The following is a 25,865-nucleotide window of genomic DNA, read 5'->3' on the forward strand; positions in this document are numbered from 1 at the left end:
ATCAATATATTTTCTTGCTAATCTAATTTTTGAACAGTTTATGGTGCATTCTGACTGTGAATATTTTGAAATAAATACTTGGTTCATAAAAAGCTTCTTTTGTTTCTCTTAAAGGGATAGTTCACCCAAAAATGAAAATGAAGTCATCATTTCCTCACTCTTGTGTTGTTCTAATGCTGTATGCCCCTTACTTCTATATCAGACTGTACAAGAGATTTTTTATCTTTTAATATTCTGCACACTTGTCCATATAATGGCAGTATAAAGGGAGAAAGACATGAAGGTATCACAGAATAGTCTCATGTGACGCTATATGTCCCAAGTGTTCGAGGGAATAAAATCAAATATCCTGACTTGACCAGTGGTCTCTGTGCACGACTGCAGATTCATGAGACTCTATTCAAGATTAATAAAAAACAATATGAAAATACAATCCATGTGCTTTTTTCTCTGAGGTAAATATATCTGTTGTCACAACAAGTTATCACATTCATCTGTCATTCTGATCTTCATGACCATTTTTAATTAATAATCAAATTAATAATTGAGTTTTTATTAATCTTGATTTTTTACAGCTTGTGTGCTTTTCTTTGGCGAGTCCGGAGTGAACTGCTGGATTTCATGACGGTCATGTCAGGATACTTGAAAAATAATGTTACATTTCAGTTTGTTTCTCACCAAACTCTACAGTATTCCCCCGAACACTTGGAATATACGACACATGTCTCATGAGACCATTCTGTGATACTTTTGTGTCTTTTTTGAAAGCTGTGTTTGGTCTCTGTGTGTCAGTAGTGTGTGATAGTGTTTGAGCAGCTGCAGCATCAGTTCAGTCACTGTGACTCTGACTGACCGAGGTTTTTGTACCACTCTTTATCACTGTGTGAACACAACACCACTGTGTACACTCTGACAGTAATAATGTGCAGCATCTTCAGTCTGGACTCCACTGATGGTCAGAGTGAAATCACTGTTAGATCCACTGCCACTGAATCTAGATGGAGTTCCTGACTGGAGAGTGTTTGCATAATAAATCAGGAGTTTAGGAGCTTCTCCCGGTTTCTGTAAGTACCAGGATAAAAGATCAACCCCACTCCATCTGTACACATCTGTGCTGGTTTTACAGTTGATCTTCACTGTTTCTCCTGGTTGAGCTGCTGTCGTTGAGGGACTCTGAGTGACGCTGATCTGTCCTCTACACTCTGAAACACACAACAAGAAGAAAATCAACTCAAAACTTTGACAATATACTTGAAGAAATGAATTGATATCAAACTTGTGCTGCACAAACCTTGAGCAAACGCTGTGAGAGTCCAGATGAAGATGATGATGAAGGTCATGTTGATGAAGATTGTTGGTGTGTGTCAGTGATGGAGTGTTAAACTCACAGCACTATAAACACTCTCAGAGCACTGAAGCATCTGATCAATATGCAAATGAACTGATCCTGTATTTAAATGAGCTTCTAAATGAAGTTTGCTCATTCATTTCATTCTGTCACTCATTGTATCTGCACATCACACTGTTTAATCTTTGTTTTTTACAATTATTTTGACTGTTTATCATCTGTCGGTTTATTACAGGATTGGACTATGTTTATTGATTTATTAATAACTTTAAACATTTTGATTATTCAAGGTTTTTGTACATGAATTAAACATGTATTTCAGCTCAGTTGGTTTGAGGGACCTTAAGAAACATCACTATAGACAGCAGCGATGCATATTGGCTTTTATGGTGCATTGTGGGAATGTTTTGAGCATGAGTGTTATTTAATCCCTGAGTAGTGCACTGACTAGTGAACTAAAGAGCTGATTGAGACACACTCTTACTGACTGAGTCACATGTGAACATTTTCATGCTCAAATCATGATTTATCAATAAATGTGAACTTAAAAAAATAGCATAAAATTTACAACCAATTCAAACCACATGAAAAAAAAAGACCCCTGATGGTGTAAAATGTGTAAAGATTAAATGTTTTAATAAATAGTGATAAATATATATTTAAAAATTACAAAATGTCAGTAGCATTACAATTTAGTCCCATGGACAGATTTTTGTCTTTTATGTCTCTTGATTTGTACTTTTGCACTGATTTTAATGATGAAGGTTGACACGACTAAAAAGGACAAATTAAAGTCACTCAGGTCCAGAGACTGTGTTTACATTGTCATTCAACAATTTAGAGTCAGAAAGATTTTTTAATAAAGGATTTTTTTTAAAGAAGTCTCTTAAGCTGCATTAAATTTATCAAAACTACAGAGAAACTGTAATATTGTGAAATATTATTACAATTTTACAGAATTGTTTTCTATTAGAATATATTGTAAAATATAATTTATTTCTGTGATGTGCAGCTGTATTTTCAGCATCATTACTCCAGTCTTCAGTGTCACATGACCTTCAGAAATTATTCTAATATGATGATTTACTGCTCAAGAAATATTTCTGATTATTATCAATGTTGAAAACAGTTGTGTTGCTGAATATTTTTTGGAAACTGTGATACATTTTATTTTTTAGGATTCTTTGATGAATAGAAAGTTGAAAAGAACAGCATTTATCTAACAAAGAAATCTTTTGTAACATTATAAATGTCTTTTGATCAATTTAATGCGTCTTTTCTGAATTAAATATTTATTTCTTTTAAAAGATAAAAAACATTTTACTGCCCATATGGAAATATAATATATGATATATATATTGCCCTATATTAAAGGTGATATTTCCATATTGTTACCCATAAGGTGATTTTTCACATAATTTTCACATACCTATATTCTCTGGATAGATGAAGATATAAGTTTATAACACATGTTAAATCCTCATAGAATAAGTTCTATATGTCCATATGTTAATAATATCTATGTGATGATGATTTTTTTCTGTGGTATGTGTAGCAACCGTATATCTGAATATATGCAATTTTATATATAAAAAAAAACAACAACAAAAAAACATATAGACAAAAAAAAATCTGTATGTTCATATATGGTTTGTAATATATATATATATATATATATATATATATATATATATATATATATATTATATATATATATATATACATTTAAAATACGTCTATATTTTAGATTTGTTTATATAATATCTACATGTATTGACGGTTTTTTGAATGGATATGAATGTACATGACATATACGTCCAAAAATGTTTTATACATACATAAACATGGAAATTTAATACATGTAGGTGCATTTATTACATTTGTGTAAGGATGATCTCAATCGTTTCAACAGTAGTGTACAGTAACTGAGATGGATCGCTGGTTTTACAGTCGATGGAGAAACTCTGACACACAATATGAGGGTTTTAGGATCATAAACCAGCAGAGCCACTGTCTGATCTTTATGTGAAGCGTTTGTTGAACCGACCTGAAAGAGACAGTTTGAAAAGCTGTGAAACAATGTTTACATATCGTTCATGTCAGATTTTATTGCTGATGTGAAACAATTGTTATTGAACTGTGAGTTTCTGTGTTGAATTTAAGTAGCACTAGAGTTTTGTCCTTCATCATTCATTATAGCAGCTGTAGCTGCGTGACTGGAAAACAGCTGCATGTGTTTGTGAGACAGATGTTGAGCTTCAATCTCCATCATGTGACGGATGTATAAGAGCACAACGAATCAAATCAAAACCTCAAAGCTGTGCAGATTCAATCAGTCCAGTTTCCAGCATTTCTCTTCTCCCTACAGAGAGTCAGAATATGAGGAGAAAGAGCAAAAACAACAGAGTTTCAGATCCTCCTTTGATCAGCTGCAGCATCAGTTCAGTCACTGTGACTCTGACTGACCGAGGTTTTTGTACGACTCTTTATCACTGTGTGAACACCAAGCTACTACTGATGATGTGTAAACTCTGACAGTAATAATGTCCAGCATCTTCAGTCTGGACTCCACTGATGGTCAGAGTGAAATCACTGTTAGATCCACTGCCACTGAATCTAGATGGAGTTCCTGACTGGAGGCTGTCAGTCCAATAAATCAGGAGTTTAGGAGCTTCTCCAGGTTTCTGTAAGTACCAGGATAAACGATCACCACCATACACATCTGTGCTGGTTCTACAGCTGATCTTCACTGTTTCTCCTGGTTGAGCTGCTGTTGAGGGACTCTGAGTGACGCTGATCTGTCCTCTACACTCTGAAACACACAACAAGAAGAAAATCAACTCAAAACTTTGACAATATACTTGAAGAAATGAATTGATATCAAACTTGTGCTGAACAAACATCAATAAAAACACTCTAGAGTCCAGACGAAGATGATGATGAAGGTCATGTTGATGAAGATTGTTGTGTGTGTCAGTGATGAAATGTTAAACTCACAGCACTATAAACACTCTCAGAGCACTGAAGCATCTGATCAATATGCAAACACACTCCACATCATTTACCTCAAGACAGCAGAGACACAGTTTTACTATTTAGTATCTTTGCTAATGAATATCTATATTTACTGATTTCAGAAACAGACACTCATGATGTTCTTCATATTATTTGAATGATCAGTTTCATTCAGATTTTATTCTGAGAACATTTAATAGCTGTACTGCAGATTTATTTTAATCTTGATACTGTATAACAGGTCAAAGGTCATCCAATACGGAATCAGCATCTAAATGTATTTTGGTGCTGATTATGAAACAAATTATTTTAGTCTTCATGCAATAGCAAGTAATGGGCTGATTATGAAACACAATTTTTTTTCTTCATGCAATGATTAGTAAACAAGATTAACCATTTCAGCTGCTTTTAATAATAATCCATGTCTGCTGTTGAGTCTCATATCAGTGTGTGTGAGTGTCGTGGAGTTTGTGTTCATTTGAGTGTGACGGAGGTTTTTGTACGACGCTTTCACGAGAATGAAGCACTGTGGAACACTTTTGGTGGAGGAACTAAACTGACGATCGGTAAGTCTCTTTAATTCTATTATAAAAATGTATGATATTTTAGTTCATTTAGTTTATTATATTTTTGGATGATTTCAGCAAACATTTGTCAGCAAGATAATTCATTAATTATAAAAATGTTTTCATATTTCATATTGTTTACATGTATTTTCTATTTTACATTAAGAATTTTAATTATTATTGGTAACATTTGATTGTATTTTAATGTATGGACAGCAGTATTATAAGATATTTTCAGTTATTTCTTTAGGTATAATTTTGTCAAAAAATATTTTTAAATGTTAACAATTAAGGTTTTTTAAATGCATGACAAGTTTGATAATACAGACAAAACAAATATAATTGCATAGATTTTATCATCAGACAAACAGAAATTTAGTTAATGAGCATTTTTAAATAAATAAAGAAAACTATTAAATTTGCAGATTATGATTGTAAGTGACTTGACTTAAAAAAATAAAAAATAAAAAATAAAAACTAATTCATACCTGAAACTTATGGTGAAAAATTATTATTATTATTATGTCAAAATAGAAGAATATTCCAAAAATACATTTAATATTGAAAGAATAATTTACATTTATTTTATAAGTCTTATGAAGAAATCACAAAATATTAATACATTTTCATGTAGAAAATGTTTTAAAAAATGTATTAGATATAAAAATGTTCTGTAACTTACTAATTCTGGAAAAATATTTATATCATTTATTTACATTGTATAATTCATACAGCTTTTAAATGTCATTTTTCATTACATTAATAATTTAACATCTTATTTTTACTAATATTTCAATGTGTTTTAATGAATTCACATTTAGCAATAATTCTTGGTACATTTACAAATTAAGGTTTTTTTTTTTTTTTTAAGTCAAATCATCTTAATTTTAACAGTGTTTGATTTCTGGATGCATGAAGAAAAGTTAAACAAATCATCTTAATTTTAACAGTGTTTGATTTCTGCTTCTGTTGTGTGTGTGTGTGTGTGTGTGTTTCAGCTGGTCCCGCAGTGAAGCCCTCCGTGTCTCTGCTGCCTCCCTCTTCTCTGCAGATCTCTGGAGACTCAGCCGCACTGCTCTGTCTGCTCAGCTCTTACTCTCCACAGGGGGCGCAGGTGAGCTGGACGCTGGACGGGTCAGAGGTCACCGAGGGGGTTCAGACCAGCGCAGAGAGCGAGCGGGACGGACGCTACAGCCGCAGCAGCGTCCTGAGCCTCAGCAAAGCACGCTGGGAAGCCGGCGAGCGCTTCGTCTGCAGAGTAACACATGACGGAGCTGCTCAGGAGACCTCGTTCCTCAAGAGCTCCGAGTGCTGATGTTTCTCCAGTGAAGAGCAGCAGGATTCACAGCAGTCTCCTGATTTACAGCTCAATACTCAAGCAGTCTTTCAATCTGCTGCCATTGCTGTTCATTCAATAAAGCTTCTGAACGCCTTACATTTGTGTCCGACTGCATCATTGATCAGTGTGTCCTTCCTTCAGAGTCCTTCACTAAAGTTTCAGCTGCTGTTGATGGGTTTGTAATAGTTGAGAACAGCTGTGTTTAGCAGTAAATGTGAACTGAAGCTCTTGGGGTTTGAACATGGTCTCTGGAGACGGAGCTGGCTCTATTCTGAAACGATCAGAATCACTAAAGCTGTCAATGCAAATCTGATTTTCAGCTCAAACTCACAGTTTCTCTGTTTGATCGGTTAAACGCTCTGAACTGGAACAGTTTCACTTCTGCTCATGAGAAATGTGTTATGAGTAATAAATTCATCATCAGCTTGAGATGAAGTAGCTACTTGAGAAACTGCTCAAGATCATGTTTATGTTGTAAAATATAAACAAAAAAAAAACTATATGATTAAATATGTGTGTACTACAAATAATCTAAACAAAACACAAACACTGTAACATTGGATCTGAGAAATATGGTGCCATTGTTTTTGTTTTTTATGAATGATACACTGAATTTCTTTTATTGAGTCAAACCCGTCTGTCACAGGACAGATCACAGTCTAATAGAGCTGATTTCACTCCTGACTCAGTTCTGAGCTCATGTGTAGTTCTGTGTTTGGTCTCTGTGTGTCAGTAGTGTGTGATAGTGTTTGAGCAGCTGCAGCATCAGTTCAGTCACTGTGACTCTGACTGACCGAGGTTTTTGTACCACTCTTTATCAATGTGTGAATGTTTCATCACCCACACAACTATCACTAGAATCTGTTCTGCAGTGAAAACTCTGACAGTAATAATGTCCAGCATCTTCAGTCTGGACTCCACTGATGGTCAGAGTGAAATCACTGTTAGATCCACTGCCACTGAATCTAGATGGAGTTCCTGACTGGAGAGTGTTAGCATAATAAATCAGGAGTTTAGGAGCTTCTCCAGGTTTCTGTAAGTACCAGGCTAAATAATCATCAGAACCATCATTGAACACATCAGTGCTGGTTTTACAGCTGATCTTCACTGTTTCTCCTGGTTGAGCTGCTGTTGAGGGACCTCTGAGTGACGCTGATCTGTCCTCTACACTCTGAAACACACAACAAGAAGAAAATCAACTCAAAACTTTGACAATATACTTGAAGAAATGAATTGATATCAAACTTGTGCTGCACAAACCTTGAGCAAACGCTGTGAGAGTCCAGATGAAGATGATGATGAAGGTCATGTTGATGAAGATTGTTGTGTGTGTCAGTGATGAAGTGTTAAACTCACAGCACTATAAACACTCTCAGAGCACTGAAGCATCTGATCAATATGCAAATGAACTGATCCTGTATTTAAATGAGCTTCTAAATGAAGTTTGCTCATTCATTTCATCCTGTCACTCATTGTATCTGCACATCACACTGTTTCATCTTTGTTTTTTACAATTATTTTTACTGGTTATCATCATTTTTGTACATAAATTAAACATGTATTTCAGCTCAGTTGGTTTGAGGGACCTTAAGAAACATCACTATAGACAGCAGCGATGCATACTGGCTTTTATGGTGCATTGTGGGAATGTTTTGAGCATGAGTGTTATTTAATCCCTGAGTAGTGCACTGACTAGTGAACTAAGGAGCTGATTGAGACACACTCTTACTGACTGACTCACATGTGAACATTTTCATGCTCAAATCATGGTTCATCAATAAGCGTGAACTTAAAAAAAAAAAGCATAAAATTTACAACCAATTCAAACCACATGAAAAAAGACCCCTGATGGTGTAAAATGTGTAAAGATTAAATTTTTAGATAAATAGTGATAAATATCTATTTTTAAAAAAAATCCCAAATGTCATTAGAATTGTAATTTAGTCCCATGGATATATTTTTTTCTTCTTTTATGTCTCTTGATTTTCCTTTTGCACTGATTTTAATGATGAAGGTTGACTCGAGTAAAAAGGACAAATTAAAGTCACTCAGGTCCAGAGACTGTGTTTACACTGTCATTCAAAAATGTATGGTCAGTATAATTTTTTATTATTACACGGCTCTGTGGAATACTTGATTCTGATTGGTCAGTTGCGACATTCCGAGGTATGTTATCCCTGGATAACAACCAGTAAAAGCTAATAACACAGACTCATCCGGGTAACAGCAGTCGGCACTGTACTCTTGCTTGAACTATTTTTTTTCTTGGTGGAAGCTTTGTGTTTGTTTAGCTAATAAAATATTAAAACTAAATTCAAAATGGTGTACAATTGTATAATTATGTCATCCTGGTATCACGATACAATTTTTCATACAAACGCAGCTGCTGCCATTTTGCTACGATTATTTTGTACGCTGTCATGGATTATAAGAGAACTAACAAACTGGTAAGGTTTTAAAACATTTCCGTTTTAATTCTTTAATTTCCTTAATTATTTTTGTGATGAAATGTTGTGTAATAAGTGGTTTTAAAGCATCGTTTCCCTTAAATGTTTATTTAGTTTGAATTTGCCGCTTGCTCGCAACTGCTGTGTTTCACGGAAGCATTGTATTCAAATATTTCAACTCAAATCAATATTTTGCATCTAATTATTTACGTATGATGCAAGAAGCCATGTAATAACCGCTGATACAAGACTCCCCTGCTTCACATCAGGGTCCTGATCACCCTGTCTGGGTTTATTCTGAAAGAACAACCAGCTAGATGTACATTATCCCTTACATAAAGGATTTTTAGAGAAAGTCTCTTAAGCTTTATTAAATTGATCAAAACTACAGGAAAACTGTAATATTGTGAAATATTATTACAGTTTTACAGAATTGTTTTCTATTAGAATATATTGTAAACTGTAATTTATTTCTGTGATGCACAGCTGTATTTCCAGCATCATTACTCCAGTCTTCAGTGTCACATGATCTTCAGAAATTATTCTAATATGATGATTTGCTGCTCGTGTTGAAAACAGTTGTGCTGCACAATATTTTTGTGGAAACTGTGATACATTTATTTTTTAGGATTCTTTGATGAATAGAAAGTTCAAAAGAACAGCAATTATTTGACATAGAAATCTTTTGTAACATTATAAATGTATTTTGATCAATTTATTGTGTCTTTGCTGAATTAAATATTACTTTATTTCAAAAGATAAAAAATATTTTACTGCCCATATGGAAATATAATATGATATGTATTGCCCTATATTAAAAGTGATATTTCCATATGTTACACATAAGTTAAAACATAATTTCCACATACATATATTCTCTGGATAGATGAGGATATAAGTTTATAACACGTTAAAATCCTCAGAGCAAAAGCCCTATATGTCCATATGTTAATAATATCTATGTGATGATTTTTTTTTTTCTGTGGTATATGTAGCAACCATATATGTGAACATATGCAATTTTATTAAAACAACATATAGACAAAATATCTGTATGTTTATATATGGTTTTAATATTTATATATATATATATATATATATATATATATATATATATATATATATATATAAATTTTAAAACACATCTTGCTTATATAATATCTTCATGTATAAGTTTTTAGAATGGATATGCACGTAAATTGACACATACGTCCAAAAATGTTTTTAAACATACATAAACATACATATGTGTATAGAAATTTAACAAATTTACATGCATATATTACATTTGTGTAAGGATGATCCCAAACATTTCAACAGTAGTGTACAGTAACTGAGATGGATCGCTGGTTTTACAGTCGATGGAGAAACTCTGACACACAATATGACGGTTTTAGGATCATAAACCAGCAGAGCCACTGTCTGATCTTTATGTGAAGCATTTGCTGAACCGACCTGAAAGAGACAGTTTGAAAAGCTGTGAAACAATGTTTACATATCATTCATGAAATGAAATATGTTATTGAACTGAGTTTCTGTGTTGAATTTAAGTAGCCTAGAGTTTTGTCTTTCATCTTTCATTATAGCAGCTGTAGCTGCGTGACTGAAAACAGCTGCATGTGTTTGTGATAGACAGATGTTGAGCTTCAATCTCCATCATGTGACGGATCTATAAGAGCACAACGAATCAAATCAAATCCTCAAAGCTGTGCAGATTCAATCAGTCCAGTTTCCAGAATTTCACTTCTCCCTACAGAGAGTCAGAATATGAGGAGAAAGAGCAAAAACAACAGAGTTTCAGATCCTCCTTTGAGCAGCTGCAGCATCAGTTCAGTCTCTGTGACTCTGACTGACCGAGGTTTTTGTACCACTCTTTATCACTGTGTGAACACATAACCACTGTGGTAACTCTGACAGTAATAATGTCCAGCATCTTCAGTCTGGACTCCACTGATGCTCAGAATGAAATCAGTTCCACCTTCTGCTCCATTCCCACTGAATCGACTGAAACTGTTACCATACCGTTCATCTACCTGATAAATGATGAGTTTAGGAGCTTCTCCAGGTTTCTGCTGATACCAAGCTAAACCCCAGCTAAATATTCCAGCATCAGTTTTACACTTTATAGTGGCGTCTTGTCCTTCAGAAACAGTCACAGCTTCAGGCTGAGTCACAGTGATTCCTCTGGATGCTGCTGACAACAACATTATATGTGTTCAATCAAATCAAATCAACATTAAAGAGTCAAAAATGAGCATCTTTCACTTCTGTTACCTGGAATAAAAGCTGCCAGAATCCAGATGAAGCTGCTGAAGAGATTCATTGTGTTTGTTGGTTTTGTACCGTGGTAAACAGCAGTGTGTTATAAAGTGTTGAGTCTGAACGCTATAAACACTCGGAGCGCTGAAGCATGTGCTGATGCAAAGTGACTCTCTGTGGAAAAACCCTCCATCAGCCAGTCGTTTAACAGTTTATTTCTTCATCAGACTCTCATCATCGTCACATTATACAGAGAAAAACACCAGCGCACAAAAGCTCAGAGAGGATCTGAGATGTTTTTATGATGTTGAGTTTGTTTAACAGTCATTCTGAGCTTTTCTAAGCTGTCCGACTGTTGAGCAGGCAGTTCAAGTCTGAAGATTCAGTAAATGTGTTGTGTGATGTTTAATGCATTATAAGTGCACTTAGTGAAGTGCTCGAGGGTTTTTCTTCAGCTGCTCTGTTAGTTTGTTTGTTTCACTGCTGTTCACTTTGGATGTTGGCAGAAAGTAAATCAAATAATAATTTTTAATGCAATGCAGACATATTATATAGTGCTGATACTAATCCAGAAAGTCTTATTGATATTTTCTATCAATATATTTTCTTGCTAATCTAATTTTTGAACAGTTTATGGTGCATTCTGACTGTGAATATTTTGAAATAAATACTTGGTTCATAAAAAGCTTCTTTTGTTTCTCTTAAAGGGATAGTTCACCCAAAAATGAAAATGAAGTCATCATTTCCTCACTCTTGTGTTGTTCTAATGCTGTATGCCCTTACTTCTATATCAGACTGTACAAGAGATTTTTTATCTTTTAATATTCTGCACACTTGTCCATATAATGGCAGTATAAAGGGAGAAAGACATGAAGGTATCACAGAATAGTCTCATGTGACGCTATATGTCCCAAGTGTTCGAGGGAATAAAATCAAATATCCTGACTTGACCAGTGGTCTCTGTGCACGACTGCAGATTCATGAGACTCTATTCAAGATTAATAAAAACACAATATGAAATACAATCCATGTGCTTTTTTCTCTGAGGTAAATATATCTGTTGTCACAACAAGTTATCACATTCATCTGTCATTCTGATCTTCATGACCATTTTTAATTAATAATCAAATTAATAATTGAGTTTTTATTAATCTTGATTTTTTACAGCTTGTGTGCTTTTCTTTGGCGAGTCCGGAGTGAACTGCTGGATTTCATGACGGTCATGTCAGGATACTTGAAAAATAATGTTACATTTCAGTTTGTTTCTCACCAAACTCTACAGTATTCCCCCGAACACTTGGAATATACGCCACATTTCTCATGAGACCATTCTGTGATACTTTTGTGTCTTTTTTGAAAGCTGTGTTTGGTCTCTGTGTGTCAGTAGTGTGTGATAGTGTTTGAGCAGCTGCAGCATCAGTTCAGTCACTGTGACTCTGACTGACCGAGGTTTTTGTACCACTCTTTATCACTGTGTGAACACATTACCACTGTGGAAACTCTGACAGTAATAATGTGCAGCATCTTCAGGCTGGACTCCACTGATGGTCAGAGTGAAATCACTGTTAGATCCACTGCCACTGAATCTAGATGGAGTTCCTGACTGGAGAGTGTTTGCATCATAAATCAGGAGTTTAGGAGCTTCTCCAGGTTTCTGTAAGTACCAGGCTAAACGGTCAGCCCCACTCCATCTGTTCACATCTGTGCTGGTTTTGCAGCTGATCTTCACTGTTTCTCCTGGTTGAGCTGCTGTTGAGGGACTCTGAGTGACGCTGATCTGTCCTCTACACTCTGAAACACACAACAAGAAGAAAATCAACTCAAAACTTTGACAATATACTTGAAGAAATGAATTGATATCAAACTTGTGCTGCACAAACCTTGAGCAAACGCTGTGAGAGTCCAGATGAAGATGATGATGAAGGTCATGTTGATGAAGATTGTTGTGTGTGTCAGTGATGGAGTGTTAAACTCACAGCACTATAAACACTCTCAGAGCACTGAATCATCTCAACAATAACCAAATCAAATCACACATTATTTAAATAACATCCTAAATTAAATTATCTCATTCATTTCATCCTGTCACTCATTGTATCTGCACATCACACTGTTTCATCTTTGTTTTTTACAATTATTTTTACTGGTTATCATCTGTCGGTTTATTAAAGGATTGGAATATGATTATGGATTTATTAATGACTTTAATCATTTTGATTATTTAAGGTTTTTGTACATGAATTAAACATGTATTTCAGCTCAGTTGGTTTGAGGGACCTTAAGAAACATCACTATAGACAGCAGTGATGCATACTGGCTTTTATGGTGCATTGTGGGAATGTTTTGAGCATGAGCGTGATGTAATCCCTGAGTAGTGCACTGACTAGTGAACTAAGGAGCTGATTGAGACACACTCTTACTGACTGAGTCACATGTGAACATTTTCATGCTCAAATCATGGTTCATCAGTAAGTGTGAACTTAAAAGAAAATAGCATAAAATTTACAACCAATTCAAACCACATGAAAAAAGACCCCAGATGGTGTAAAATGTGTAAAGATTAAATGTTTAAATAAATAATTATAAATATTTATTTAAAAAAATTCCAAAATGTCATTAGCATTACAATTTACTCCCATGGATATATTTTTGTCTTTTATGTCTCTTGATTTGTCCTTTTGCACTGATTTTAATGATGAAGGTTGACACGACTAAAAAGGACAAATTAAAGTCACTCAGGTCCAGAGACTGTGTTTACATTGTCATTCAACAATTTAGGGTCAGAAAGATTTTTTAATAAAGGATTTTTTAAAGAAGTCTCTTAAGCTGCATTAAATTGATCAAAACTAAAATTTAATATTGTGAAATATTATTAAAATTTTACAGAATTGTTTTCTATTGTAATATATTTTAAAATTTAATTTATTTCTGTGATGCGCAGCTGAATTTTCAGCATCATTACTCCAGTCTTCAGTGTCACATGATCTTCAGAAATTATTCTAATATGCTGATTTGCTGCTCAAGAAACATTTCTGATTATTATCAGTGTTAAAATTTATGGAAACTGTGATGCATTTTTTTTTTTTTTTTTACAGAATTTTACAGAATTAGGATTCTTTGATGAATAGAAAGTTCAAAAGAACAGCATTTATTTGAAATAGAAATCTTTTGTAACATTATAAATGTATTTTGATCAGTTTAATGCATCTTTCCTGAATGAAATATTACTTTCTTTCAAAGGAAAAAAAATATATATATTTTACTGCCCATATGGAAATATAATATATGATATATATTGCCCTGTATTTAAAGTGATATTTCCATATGTTACCTATAAGATGATGCATAATTTTCACATACGTATATTCTCTGGGTAGATGAAGATATAAGTTTATAACATGTTAAATCCTCATAGCATACATAAATCCTCAAATGTTCTATATGTCCATACAGGGGCGCTTTAAGATATCCAGAGGCCCCAGGCTACAGCATTTCGGAAGTTCCCCCCTCTCTAGATTTTATTTATTTATTTTTTTGCTTCCTTACACTGTCAAATTTCGATTTTTTTTCTCTTATTGATATGTTAGTTTACTTTTTAAACACTTTTCTTGTGAATGTAAGTGAATGTGCACATTCACTCTTTGCCAGACGGTGGCGCTTGTGGAACAGCAGAATATAGCCTTTACATAAAATAAACTATACGAAAAGAAAATGCCATCAGAACTTTTCCTGTCCTTTCGCACAGCAGTGTTGTGTTACTTGTTAAGCTGCACGTTATAAAGCCTGGCACGTGTCCGACAGCTTATCAGAATTACCGACCAGCTCCCCCCCTCCCAAAACAGCTTATACTACTGTTTGAGCTATTAAAATAGATCAGTTTTGTATGTAATCGAAAAGTGATTATATTTCGTTTAATTTTTTTTATTTTTATCATTATTAAATTAATTTAGAAAAAAGTTTGGAGCATTTTTCGTTAAATATAAGTTTTTGTTTTTTAAATTTTAAGTAACGACCAAGCGGCCAGCGGCAGACAGTGAGTCTATGTTTGATCATAGCCTTCTCAAATCATCACAACTTGCCTAAAATAAAATCTACTGTATAGATATAAAACAGTTCAAGCATATAACCATGTTTAAACGTTAAAACAAGATAAATTTGCGTTATAGTGGAAGTTAAAGCGCGCTTTGCAGGACATGGAGGCTACAGCGCGATCATTTGCATTTTTTCAGTGGATACGCCGTTATTTTTGCTCATAAAGGTATAAGAGTAAAACAACATCCGTAACTGTAGTGTCTACTTTTATTTGTGTGCACTCACAATATCAACAAAACGTTGTGCTTTTATAAAATAAAGAAAACAAATGCTTTCTGCTGTCTCAGGCTTGAACAGGAGCGCTTCACAAAAATGAACAAAAACTCAGCGAATACATGCCTCACAGACATGATAAATATATCTATAGAAAGCTTCAAAATACTACTTAACGAAATAAAACAAATCAAAAATAAAAACTCTTTAATTATAATAATAATCTTTAAAGATGCACTTCTCTCCAAAGGAGTGTCTAATTAGGAGATGGCGAGTCAGGATCAGCTGTAAATGAGTGTGTAAGTTTGTTTACAGAATGCTGTTGTCACTGCTGCAAACTCCCATATATACAAATAATTATTCGAAAAATATAATTTCCCAGCAGCCAGTGGGCCCCTCCCAAGTGTAGGCCCCTAATCTTCAGCCCCTTATAACCCATGCATTAATGTGCCCCTGTGTCCATATGATAATAATATCAATGTCATAATTTTTATGTGTTATGTAGCAACCATGTAAAGTTTTGTAAACATATGCAATTATTTTTAAAATACGTGTCTATCTTTTTGATTTGCTTATATAATATCTACATGTATTGACGGTTTTTAGAATGGATATGCATGTACTGTACATGACATACTGTATATGTCCAAAATTGTTTTAAACATATATAAATATACATATGTGTATGGAAATGTATTACATGTACGTGCATATATTACATTTGTGTATGGTTGATCTGAAACGTTTTAACAGTAGTGTACAGTAACTGAGATCAATCGCTGGTTTTTCAATCTCCATCATGTGACGGATCTATAAGAGCACAATGAATCAAATCAAATCAAATCCTCAAAGCTGTGCAGATTCAATCAGTCCAGTTTCCAGCATTTCTCTTCTCCCTCCCTACAGAGAGTCAGAATATGAGGAGAAAGAGCAAAAACAACAGAGTTTCAGATCCTCCTTTGAGCAGCTGCAGCATCAGTTCAGTCACTGTGACTCTGACTGACCGAGGTTTTTGTACCACTCTTTATCACTGTGTGAACACATATTGACTGTTGATGACGTGGAAACTCTGACAGTAATAATGTGCAGCATCTTCAGTCTGGACTCCACTGATGGTCAGAGTGAAATCACTGTTAGATCCACTGCCACTGAATCTAGATGGAGTTCCTGACTGGAGGCGGTTAGCCCAAAAAATCAGGAGTTTAGGAGCTTCTCCAGGTTTCTGTAAGTACCAGGCTAAGCGCTGCCCCGAACTATCACTGTACACATCTGTGCTGGTTTTACAGCTGATCTTCACTGTTTCTCCTGGTTGAGCTGCTGTTGAGGGACTCTGAGTGACGCTGATCTGTCCTCTACACTCTGAAACACACAACAAGAAGAAAATCAACTCAAAACTTTGACAATATACTTGAAGAAATGAATTGATATCAAACTTGTGCTGCACAAACCTTGAGCAAACGCTGTGAGAGTCCAGATGAAGATGATGATGAAGGTCATGTTGATGAAGATTGTTGTGTGTGTCAGTGATGAAGTGTTAAACTCACAGCACTATAAACACTCTCAGAGCACTGAAGCATCTGAACAATATGCAAACACACTCCACATCATTTACCTCAAGACAGCAGAGACATCATTTTGTTGTTTTGTTTGTGCAACAGCTTCCTAGTGGGACATCAAATTAACATCAAAAAGCAGGTCAAATATGCAAAAAAAACTTGACATGATTTTTATTTAATGTAAATTGAATGTCCAAAATATTGGCCTACATTCACCTGACCACAGCAATCACCTGACCCTCTTTCTCACCGTCTGGATTTCTGTCTGTCCTCCAAACTCTTTCTGCTGTCTTTCCTGACGGGACAGAATGAGCGGCTCGTCCTGCAGGTTCTGTTCGGACACTTGTTTTCAATCAGAAACATTGGCTGATGTTTGCTGCACATGATGATGCTGTAATTTTGTCATTGAATGTTTAAGTAGCAACATTATTGATGACATCACTAATAATCATTCATGAAAGAGGAAGCTCGCGTAGGTTGGTGTGTGTGTGTGTGTGTGTGTGTGTGTGTTTTAGAATCTGTTACCTATAAGATCTATATGCAGAATGAATGCGGTATATGTGTGTAATAAGTTCTAACAGAAGTAGAATGATTGTAAGAAGCTTCTTGAGCTTTGGGTTCTAGCAGGATGCTGATTTTTGTAATGAGCGTTAAAACATATTTAGACATTCATCCATCTGCTGACTGCCAATCAATGAAAAATGAACTGAGAATCTGTGGCATGCAGATGACATCATCATCATCATCATCATCATCATCATCATCATCAGCGTTGTGGTGTCTGATACGTTTAGTCTCACTATGTGTGCTTTAGAACGAGAGGTAAGTGATTATTTCACACTACTGATTTGGTCTTTCTCTTTGGACCTTTGGGGAGTTTTCCGTTTCCTGTCATGAACATGAACTTCCTGTTTAGTATCAGTATTCTTCAGAGAGCCCTTGCTAGTCGCTGGACGTCACAGTTCCCGAACTGTCCATCCGGCTCAGTTCAAATATTCCTCAAGTGTAATGGGTTCAGGTTGGATGCATGTTTAATAAATGTTATTTTGTTTCTTTTTGTAACAAATTGGTTGAGATGAGTCTTATTCTTTCTGATAAAGTTACAGTTGTGACCCCGAATTGAACTATGCATTCGAGAAAAGACAAGAGACACATTCGTCAGGAGACACACTCGTTACGTGACATGAAACAACGCCTAGAAATCCCCAGAAGAGTATCTGGGTTAGGGACAGTCGTGGCCTAATGATTAGAGAGTCAGACTTGTAACCCACAGTGTGTGTGTGTGTGTGTGTGTTCACTACTCACTGCTGTATGTGTGTGTGTTCGTGTGTTCACTACTCACTGCTGTGTGTGTGTGTGTGTGTGTGTGTATGTGTGTGTGTGTGTGTGTGTGTACTTGGATGAATGAAATGCAGAGCACAAATTCTGAGTATAGCACACCACACTTGGCCACACGTCATGTCATTTTTAACTAAATGGAATATCTGTCATGACCATAGATCTCTATACATATCTATAGTCAGAGCTGGGTAGATTCTTACAAATTGTAATCCGTTACTGTTTCCAAATTACTTGACGCAATTTTAGAAACATAATCCACTACATTACAAATTTTAGATAATATAATCAGACTACTTTTAGATTCATTTTGACCTAACTCGTTTATCATACTGATTTATATACAATAATCTTGTACCATTGATATAAAAATTCAAATAAAAGAAAATATATTCCATTTTATTTGTTTACCTGCATGTCATGTGACTATTAACCAACTTCAGAGAAACATGAACATGCAAATGTGATACTTGATCATTAACATATTATTAATATATTAAGTAAATATATATTAGGTGAAAGAAGTTCTCCATTACATGTAAATAAAAAATTACATGAATTTGTGCATTTTAACGTGTTTGAACGAGAAAAGCCTTTCAAAGACAATACATGGTTAAATAACCAGTAATAATTTGAATAAAAAATTGATGTTCATCAGTAGTTGATGCAGTGCTGAAATGCTGAGAAAACACTTGTTAAAACTGAACATGTGTATAAATATATCACACATATAGCACCTTTACAGAGACAGTTCACCCAAAAATTTTAATTGTCATCATTTACTAACCCTCATGCAATTTCAGTCATGTATGATTTTCATTTTTGTGCAAAATACAAAAAATATATTTTTTTCAAACGTCTTCATTTTTGTTCGTTTAAATGCAGGGTGAATATGTGGTGCATGTGGGTTACTGACCAACAGGGGGCAGCAAGAGACAGTCCAGGAACAAAGAACATAAAGATCATGACTATAGGGAAAAAAAGGGGGAAAGACACTCAGCATTACAAATATTTAAAGGTTAGATTTAGATTTTTGTGAACGAAAACACAATGCTGCTACACAATGACTTTACTATATGACTTTAAAATGAGATATGAGTGTACAATAATGTACAAAAAAAAAAAAAAACCTTGATGCTGCTATTGTCTTTTTGATTTGATATTAGTTTATACAGTCTGTTTTCTCTGGATCTGAGCATAGTTGAGTCAAACCCGTCTGTCACAGGACAGATCACAGTCTAATAGAGCTGATTTCACTCCCTACTCAGTTTAAAGCTCATGTGTAGTTCTGTGTTTGGTCTCTGTGTGTCAGTAGTGTGTGATAGTGTTTGAGCAGCTGCAGCATCAGTTCAGTCACTGTGACTCTGACTGACCGAGGTTTTTGTACCACTCTTTATCACTGTGTGAACACATAGTCACCCTCACAATAACCATCAGAATTTGTTCTACAGTGTAAATTCTGACAGTAATAATGTCCAGCATCTTCAGTCTGGACTCCACTGATGGTCAGAGTGAAATCACTGTTAGATCCACTGCCACTGAATCTAGATGGAGTTCCTGACTCAAGCTTTTTTGCATAACGAATCAGGAGTTTAGGAGCTTCTCCAGGTTTCTGTAAGTACCAGAATATATAATCATCTCCATCTTTATCCCTGTTCACATCTTTGCTGGTTCTACAGCTGATCTTCACTGTTTCTCCTGGTTGAGCTGCTGTTGAGGGACTCTGAGTGACGCTGATCTGTCCTCTACACTCTGAAACACACAACAAGAAGAAAATCAACTCAAAACTTTGACAATATACTTGAAGAAATGAATTGATATCAAACTTGTGCTGCACAAACCTTGAGCAAACGCTGTGAGAGTCCAGATGAAGATGATGATGAAGGTCATGTTGATGAAGATTGTTGTGTGTGTCAGTGATGAAGTGTTAAACTCACAGCACTATAAACACTCTCAGAGCACTGAAGCATCTGATCAATATGCAAATGAACTGATCCTGTATCTAAATGAGCTTCTAAACATAGCCAACATTTGTCAACAAGATGCTTCTTTTATGACAACAATATTAAGATATTGCCATATATGTTACCTATAAGGTGATATATAATTTTGACCTGGGTAGATATAAAATCCCCATATTAAAATGTGTTTTAATTATATATATATATGATGATAATTTTTTATATGGTATTGCATGTAGTAACCATAATGTATGTAAACAATATATATTTTATTTATATATGTAAATTTATTAAAACAACATATATACAAAATCTGTATGTTTATATGTTTTTGTAATAATTCTTTTAAATACATGTCTATCTATAATATTTACTTGTATAAAAACAACAAAAATTTACAGGTTTTAGGATGGATATACATACATATCTAATGTTTTACACATACATAAACACATATTAGTATGGGCTGGATATTCATGTTAATACATTAAATTGTTCCAATTTCTAATATAGGTTTCATATATGTTTTTACTTCATATGACAATATACTTCATATGTGGAAATTTAATGTACATATATTACATTTGTGTATGGATGATCCCAAACATTTCAACAGTAGTGTACAGTAACTGAGATGGATCGCTGGTTTTACAGTCGATGGAGAAACTCTGACACACAATATGACGGTTTTAGGATCATAAACCAGCAGAGCCACTGTCTGATCTTTATGTGAAGCGTTTGTTGAACCGACCTGAAAGAGACAGTTTGAAAAGCTGTGAAACAATGTTTACATATCGTTCATGTCAGATTTTATTGCTGATGTGAAATATGTTATTGAACTGTGAGTTTCTGTGTTGAATTTAAGTAGCCTAGAGTTTTGTCATTCATCATTCATTATAGCAGCTGTAGCTGCGTGACTGAAAACAGCTGCATGTGTTTGTGAGACAGATGTTGAGCTTCAATCTCCATCATGTGACGGATCTATAAGAGCACAACGAATCAAATCAAAACCTCGAAGCTGTGCAGATTCAATCAGTCCAGTTTCCAGCATTTCTCTTCTCCCTACAGAGAGTCCGAATATGAGGAGAAAGAGCAAAAACAACAGAGTTTCAGATCCTCCTTTGAGCAGCTGCAGCATCAGTTCAGTCACTGTGACTCTGACTGACCGAGGTTTTTGTACCACTCTTTATCACTGTGTGAACACATATTTACTGTTGATGACATGGAAACTCTGACAGTAATAATGTCCAGCATCTTCAGTCTGGACTCCACTGATGGTCAGAGTGAAATCAGTTCCACCTTATGCTCCATTCCCACTGAATCGACTGAAACTGTTACCATATCGATCGTTTACCAGATAAATGATGAGTTTAGGAGCTTCTCCAGGTTTCTGCTGATACCAAGCTAAACCCCGGCTATATATTCCAGCATCAGTTTTACACTTTATAGTGGCGTCTTGTCCTTCAGAAACAGTCACAGCTTCAGGCTGAGTCACAGTGATTCCTCTGGATGCTGCTGACAACAACATTATATGTGTTCAATCAAATCAAATCAACATTAAAGAGTCAAAAATGATCATCTTTCACTTCTGTTACCTGGAATAAAAGCTGCCAGAATCCAGATGAAGCTGCTGAAGAGATTCATTGTGTTTGTTGGTTTTGTACCGTGGTAAACAGCAGTGTGTTATAAAGTGTTGAGTCTGAACGCTATAAACACTCGGAGCGCTGAAGCATGTGCTGATGCAAAGTGACTCTCTGTGGAAAAACCCTCCATCAGGCAGTCGTTTAACAGTTTATTTCTTCATCAGACTCTCATCATCGTCACATTATACAGAGAAAAACACCAGCGCACAAAAGCTCAGAGAGGATCTGAGATGTTTTTATGATGTTGAGTTTGTTTAATAGTCATTCTGAGCTTTTCTAAGCTGTCCGACTGTTGAGCAGCAGTTCAAGTCTGAAGATTCAGTAAATGTGTTGTGTGATGTTTAATGTATTATAAGTGCACTTAGTGAAGTGCTCGAGTTTTTTTTTTTTTTTTGTATTCTGCACACTTGTCCATATAATGTCAGTATAAAGTGAGAAAGACATGAAAGTATCACAGAATAGTCTCATGTGACACTATATGTCCCAAGTGTTCGAGGGAATAAAATCAAATATCCTGACTTGACCAGTGGTCTCTGTGCACGACTGCAGATTCATGAGACTCTATTCAAGATTAATAAAAACACAACATGAAATACAATCCATGTGCTTTTTTCTCTGAGGTTAATATATCTGTTGTCACAACAAGTTATCGCATTCATCTGTCATTCTGATCTTCATGACCGTTTTTAATTGATAATCAAATTAATAATTGAGTTTTTATTAATCTTGATTTTTTACAGCTTGTGTGCTTTTCTTTGGCGAGTCCGGAGTGAACTGCTGGATTTCATAAAGGTCATGTCAGGATACTTGAAAAATAATGTTACATTTCAGTTTGTTTCTCACCAAACTCTACAGTATTCCCCCGAACACTTGGAATATACGACACATGTCTCATGAGACCATTCTGTGATACTTTTGTGTCTTTTTTGAAAGCTTGATGTTGATCTTCATTTACTGCCAATAAATGAACAAGTGTGCAGGACATTTTTAAAAAGAATCTCCTTTCACGGTCTGAAAAAGAATGAAGGTCAGACAGCATTAGAACAACACAAGGGTGAGTAAAAGATGACTTAATTTTCATTTTTGGGTCAACTATCCATTTAAAATTATAATTCTTTCCCAGCTGCTCACTGACTACAAAAAGTCCCCTCAATTTCATATTATTGATGTTTGAAGGTGAAGATGATGGTGGTTGATATCATCACATTGTTTAATTTATTTCTATTTTTTTTTTTTATTTATTTTAGATTTTTTTCTGTGCTGGACACTCCTGACTCCGTTCTGAGCTCATGTGTAGTTCTGTGTTTGGTCTCTGTGTGTCAGTAGTGTGTGATAGTGTTTGAGCAGCTGCAGCATCAGTTCAGTCACTGTGACTCTGACTGAACGAGGTTTTTGTACCACTCTTTATCACTGTGTGAACACATTACCACTGTGGAAACTCTGACAGTAATAATGTGCAGCATCTTCAGTCTGGACTCCACTGATGGTCAGAGTGAAATCACTGTTAGATCCACTGCCACTGAATCTAGATGGAGTTCCTGACTGAAGCTTTTTTACATAATAAATCAGGAGTTTAGGAGCTTCTCCAGGTTTCTGTAAGTACCAGACTAAACCTTCATTCCCATCATCCCATCTGCGCACATCAGTGCTGGTTTTACAGCTGATCTTCACTGTTTCTCCTGGTTGAGCTGCTGTTGAGGGACTCTGAGTGACGCTGATCTGTCCTCTACACTCTGAAACACACAACAAGAAGAAAATCAACTCAAAACTTTGACAATATACTTGAATAAATGAATTGATATCAAACTTGTGCTGCACAAACCTTGAGCAAACGCTGTGAGAGTCCAGATGAAGATGATGATGAAGGTCATGTTGATGAAGATTGTTGTGTGTGTCAGTGATGAAGTGTAAACTCACAGCACTATAAACACTCTCAGAGCACTGAAGCATCTGATCAATATGCAAATGAACTGATCCTGTATTTAAATGAGCTTCTAAATTAAGTTTGCTCATTCATTTCATTCTGTCAATCATCGTATCTGCACATCACGCTGTTTCATCTTTGTTTTTACAATTATTTTTACTGGTTATCATCTGTCGGTTTATTAAAGGATTGGAATATGATTATGGATTTATTAATGACTTTAATCATTTTGATTATTTAAGGTTTTTGTACATGAATTAAACATGTTTTTCAGCTCAGTTGGTTTGAGGGACCTTAAGAAACATCACTATAGACAGCAGTGATGCATACTGGCTTTTATGGTGCATTGTGGGAATGTTTTGAGCATGAGCGTGATGTAATCCCTGAGTAGTGCACTGACTAGTGAACTAAGGAGCTGATTGAGACACACTCTTACTGACTGAGTCACATGTGAACATTTTCATGCTCAAATCATGGTTCATCAGTAAGTGTGAACTTAAAAGAAAATAGCATAAAATTTACAACCAATTCAAACCACATAAAAAAAAAGACCCCTGATGGTGTAAAATGTGTAAAGATTAAATGTTTAAATAAATAATTATAAATATTTATTTAAAAAAATTACAAAATGTCAGTAGCATTACAATTTAGTCCCATGGACAGATTTTTGTCTTTTATGTCTCTTGATTTGTCCTTTTGCACTGATTTTAATGACGAAGGTTGACACGAGTAAAAAGGACAAATTAAAGTCACTCAGGTCCAGAGACTGTGTTTACATTGTCATTCAACAATTTATGGTCAGAAAGATTTTTTAATAAAGGATTTTTTAAAGAAGTCTCTTAAGCTGCATTAAATTGATCAAAACTACAGGTAAAATTTAATATTGTGAAATATTATTAAAATTTTACAGAATTGTTTTCTATTGTAATATATTTTAAAATTTAATTTATTTCTGTGATGCGCAGCTGAATTTTCAGCATCATTACTCCAGTCTTCAGTGTCACATGATCTTCAGAAATTATTCTAATATGCTGATTTGCTGCTCAAGAAACATTTCTGATTATTATCAGTGTTAAAAACAGTTGTGCTGCTGAATATTTTTGTGGAAACTGTGATACATTTATTTTTTTAGGATTCTTTGATGAATAGGAAGTTCAGAAGAACAGCATTTACTTGAAATAGAAATCTTTTGTAACATTATAAATGTCTTTTGATCAGTTCAATGCATCTTTCCTGAATGAAATATTACTTTCTTTCAAAGGAAAAAAAAAAATATATATTTTACTGCCCATATGGAAATATAATATATGATATATATTGCCCTGTATTAAAAGTGATATTTCCATATGTTACACATAAGATGATGCACAATTTTCACATACGTATATTCTCTCGGTAGATAAAGATATAAGTTTATAACACGTTAAATCCTCATAGCATACATAAATCCTCAAATGTTCTATATGTCCATACAGGGGCGCTTTAAGATATCCAGAGGCCCCAGGCTACAGCATTTCGGAAGTTCCCCCCTCTCTAGATTTTATTTATTTATTTTTTTGCTTCCTTACACTGTCAAATTTCGATTTTTTTTCTCTTATTGATATTGTTAGTTTACTTTTTAAACACTTTTCTTGTGAATGTAAGTGAATGTGCACATTCACTCTTTGCCAGACGGTGGCGCTTGTGGAACAGCAGAATATAGCCTTTACATAAAATAAACTATACGAAAAGAAAATGCCATCAGAACTTTCCTGGCCGAAATGTGAGTTTACAGATATGATTTAAACACCATAAATTACACAAAATATTCATTATTCTTCATCAGTAGAAAGAAACAAAAGTTGGCAAATATGTGAGCTATTTGGTGATTGCTAACTGCTTTTATTTTGAAACATGCCGTGCTCGTGTTTGATTAATTAAATCAGCTGTTTAAAGTATAGTGATCACATTTAAGCAGTAAGGTTACTGTTTTTCCATCCCTGGATTTAAAATTGAGACTGAAGCAGCACCTCTGATGGAACACAAACTGAATTTAAAACCTTCAGCTGCCACACAGATTATATCCACACGTTTGTAAATTACTGAAGTCACACTGTATGACTTTACAGAAGGATGTCCGGTCCAGTTCCTTTCACACAGCAGTGTTGTGTTACTTGTTAAGCTG

The 25,865-nt window shown here is 34.8% G+C and overlaps 7 gene segments (V, D, J or C); 1 reads left to right on the forward strand and 6 right to left on the reverse strand.

Moving 5' to 3' along the window:
- Window positions 1-876: 876 nt before the first annotated feature.
- LOC122135474 lies at window positions 877-1,344 on the reverse strand. The segment is given in 2 exon segments: window positions 877-1,202; window positions 1,292-1,344. Coding segments are annotated over 2 exon segments (375 nt in total).
- A 2,228-nt stretch (window positions 1,345-3,572) lies between these two features.
- LOC109045900 lies at window positions 3,573-7,753 on the reverse strand. The segment is given in 2 exon segments: window positions 3,573-4,160; window positions 7,529-7,753. Coding segments are annotated over 2 exon segments (372 nt in total).
- Window positions 4,771-6,364, forward strand: LOC109059615. The segment is given in 2 exon segments: window positions 4,771-4,929; window positions 5,928-6,364. Coding segments are annotated over 2 exon segments (462 nt in total).
- A 2,599-nt stretch (window positions 7,754-10,352) lies between the features above and the next one.
- LOC122135424 lies at window positions 10,353-11,264 on the reverse strand. The segment is given in 2 exon segments: window positions 10,353-10,909; window positions 10,990-11,264. Coding segments are annotated over 2 exon segments (366 nt in total).
- A 1,178-nt stretch (window positions 11,265-12,442) lies between these two features.
- On the reverse strand, window positions 12,443-12,903 carry LOC122135475. The segment is given in 2 exon segments: window positions 12,443-12,765; window positions 12,855-12,903. Coding segments are annotated over 2 exon segments (372 nt in total).
- Window positions 12,904-15,571: 2,668 nt separating this feature from the next.
- On the reverse strand, window positions 15,572-16,910 carry LOC122135418. The segment is given in 2 exon segments: window positions 15,572-16,638; window positions 16,728-16,910. Coding segments are annotated over 2 exon segments (381 nt in total).
- Window positions 16,911-19,547: 2,637 nt separating this feature from the next.
- Window positions 19,548-23,654, reverse strand: LOC122135416. The segment is given in 2 exon segments: window positions 19,548-19,925; window positions 23,600-23,654. Coding segments are annotated over 2 exon segments (405 nt in total).
- Between the last annotated feature and the right edge of the window lie 2,211 nt (window positions 23,655-25,865).

Source organism: Cyprinus carpio, chromosome A24 (genome assembly GCF_018340385.1).
Source record: "Cyprinus carpio isolate SPL01 chromosome A24, ASM1834038v1, whole genome shotgun sequence".
Lineage (NCBI taxonomy): Eukaryota > Metazoa > Chordata > Actinopteri > Cypriniformes > Cyprinidae > Cyprinus > Cyprinus carpio.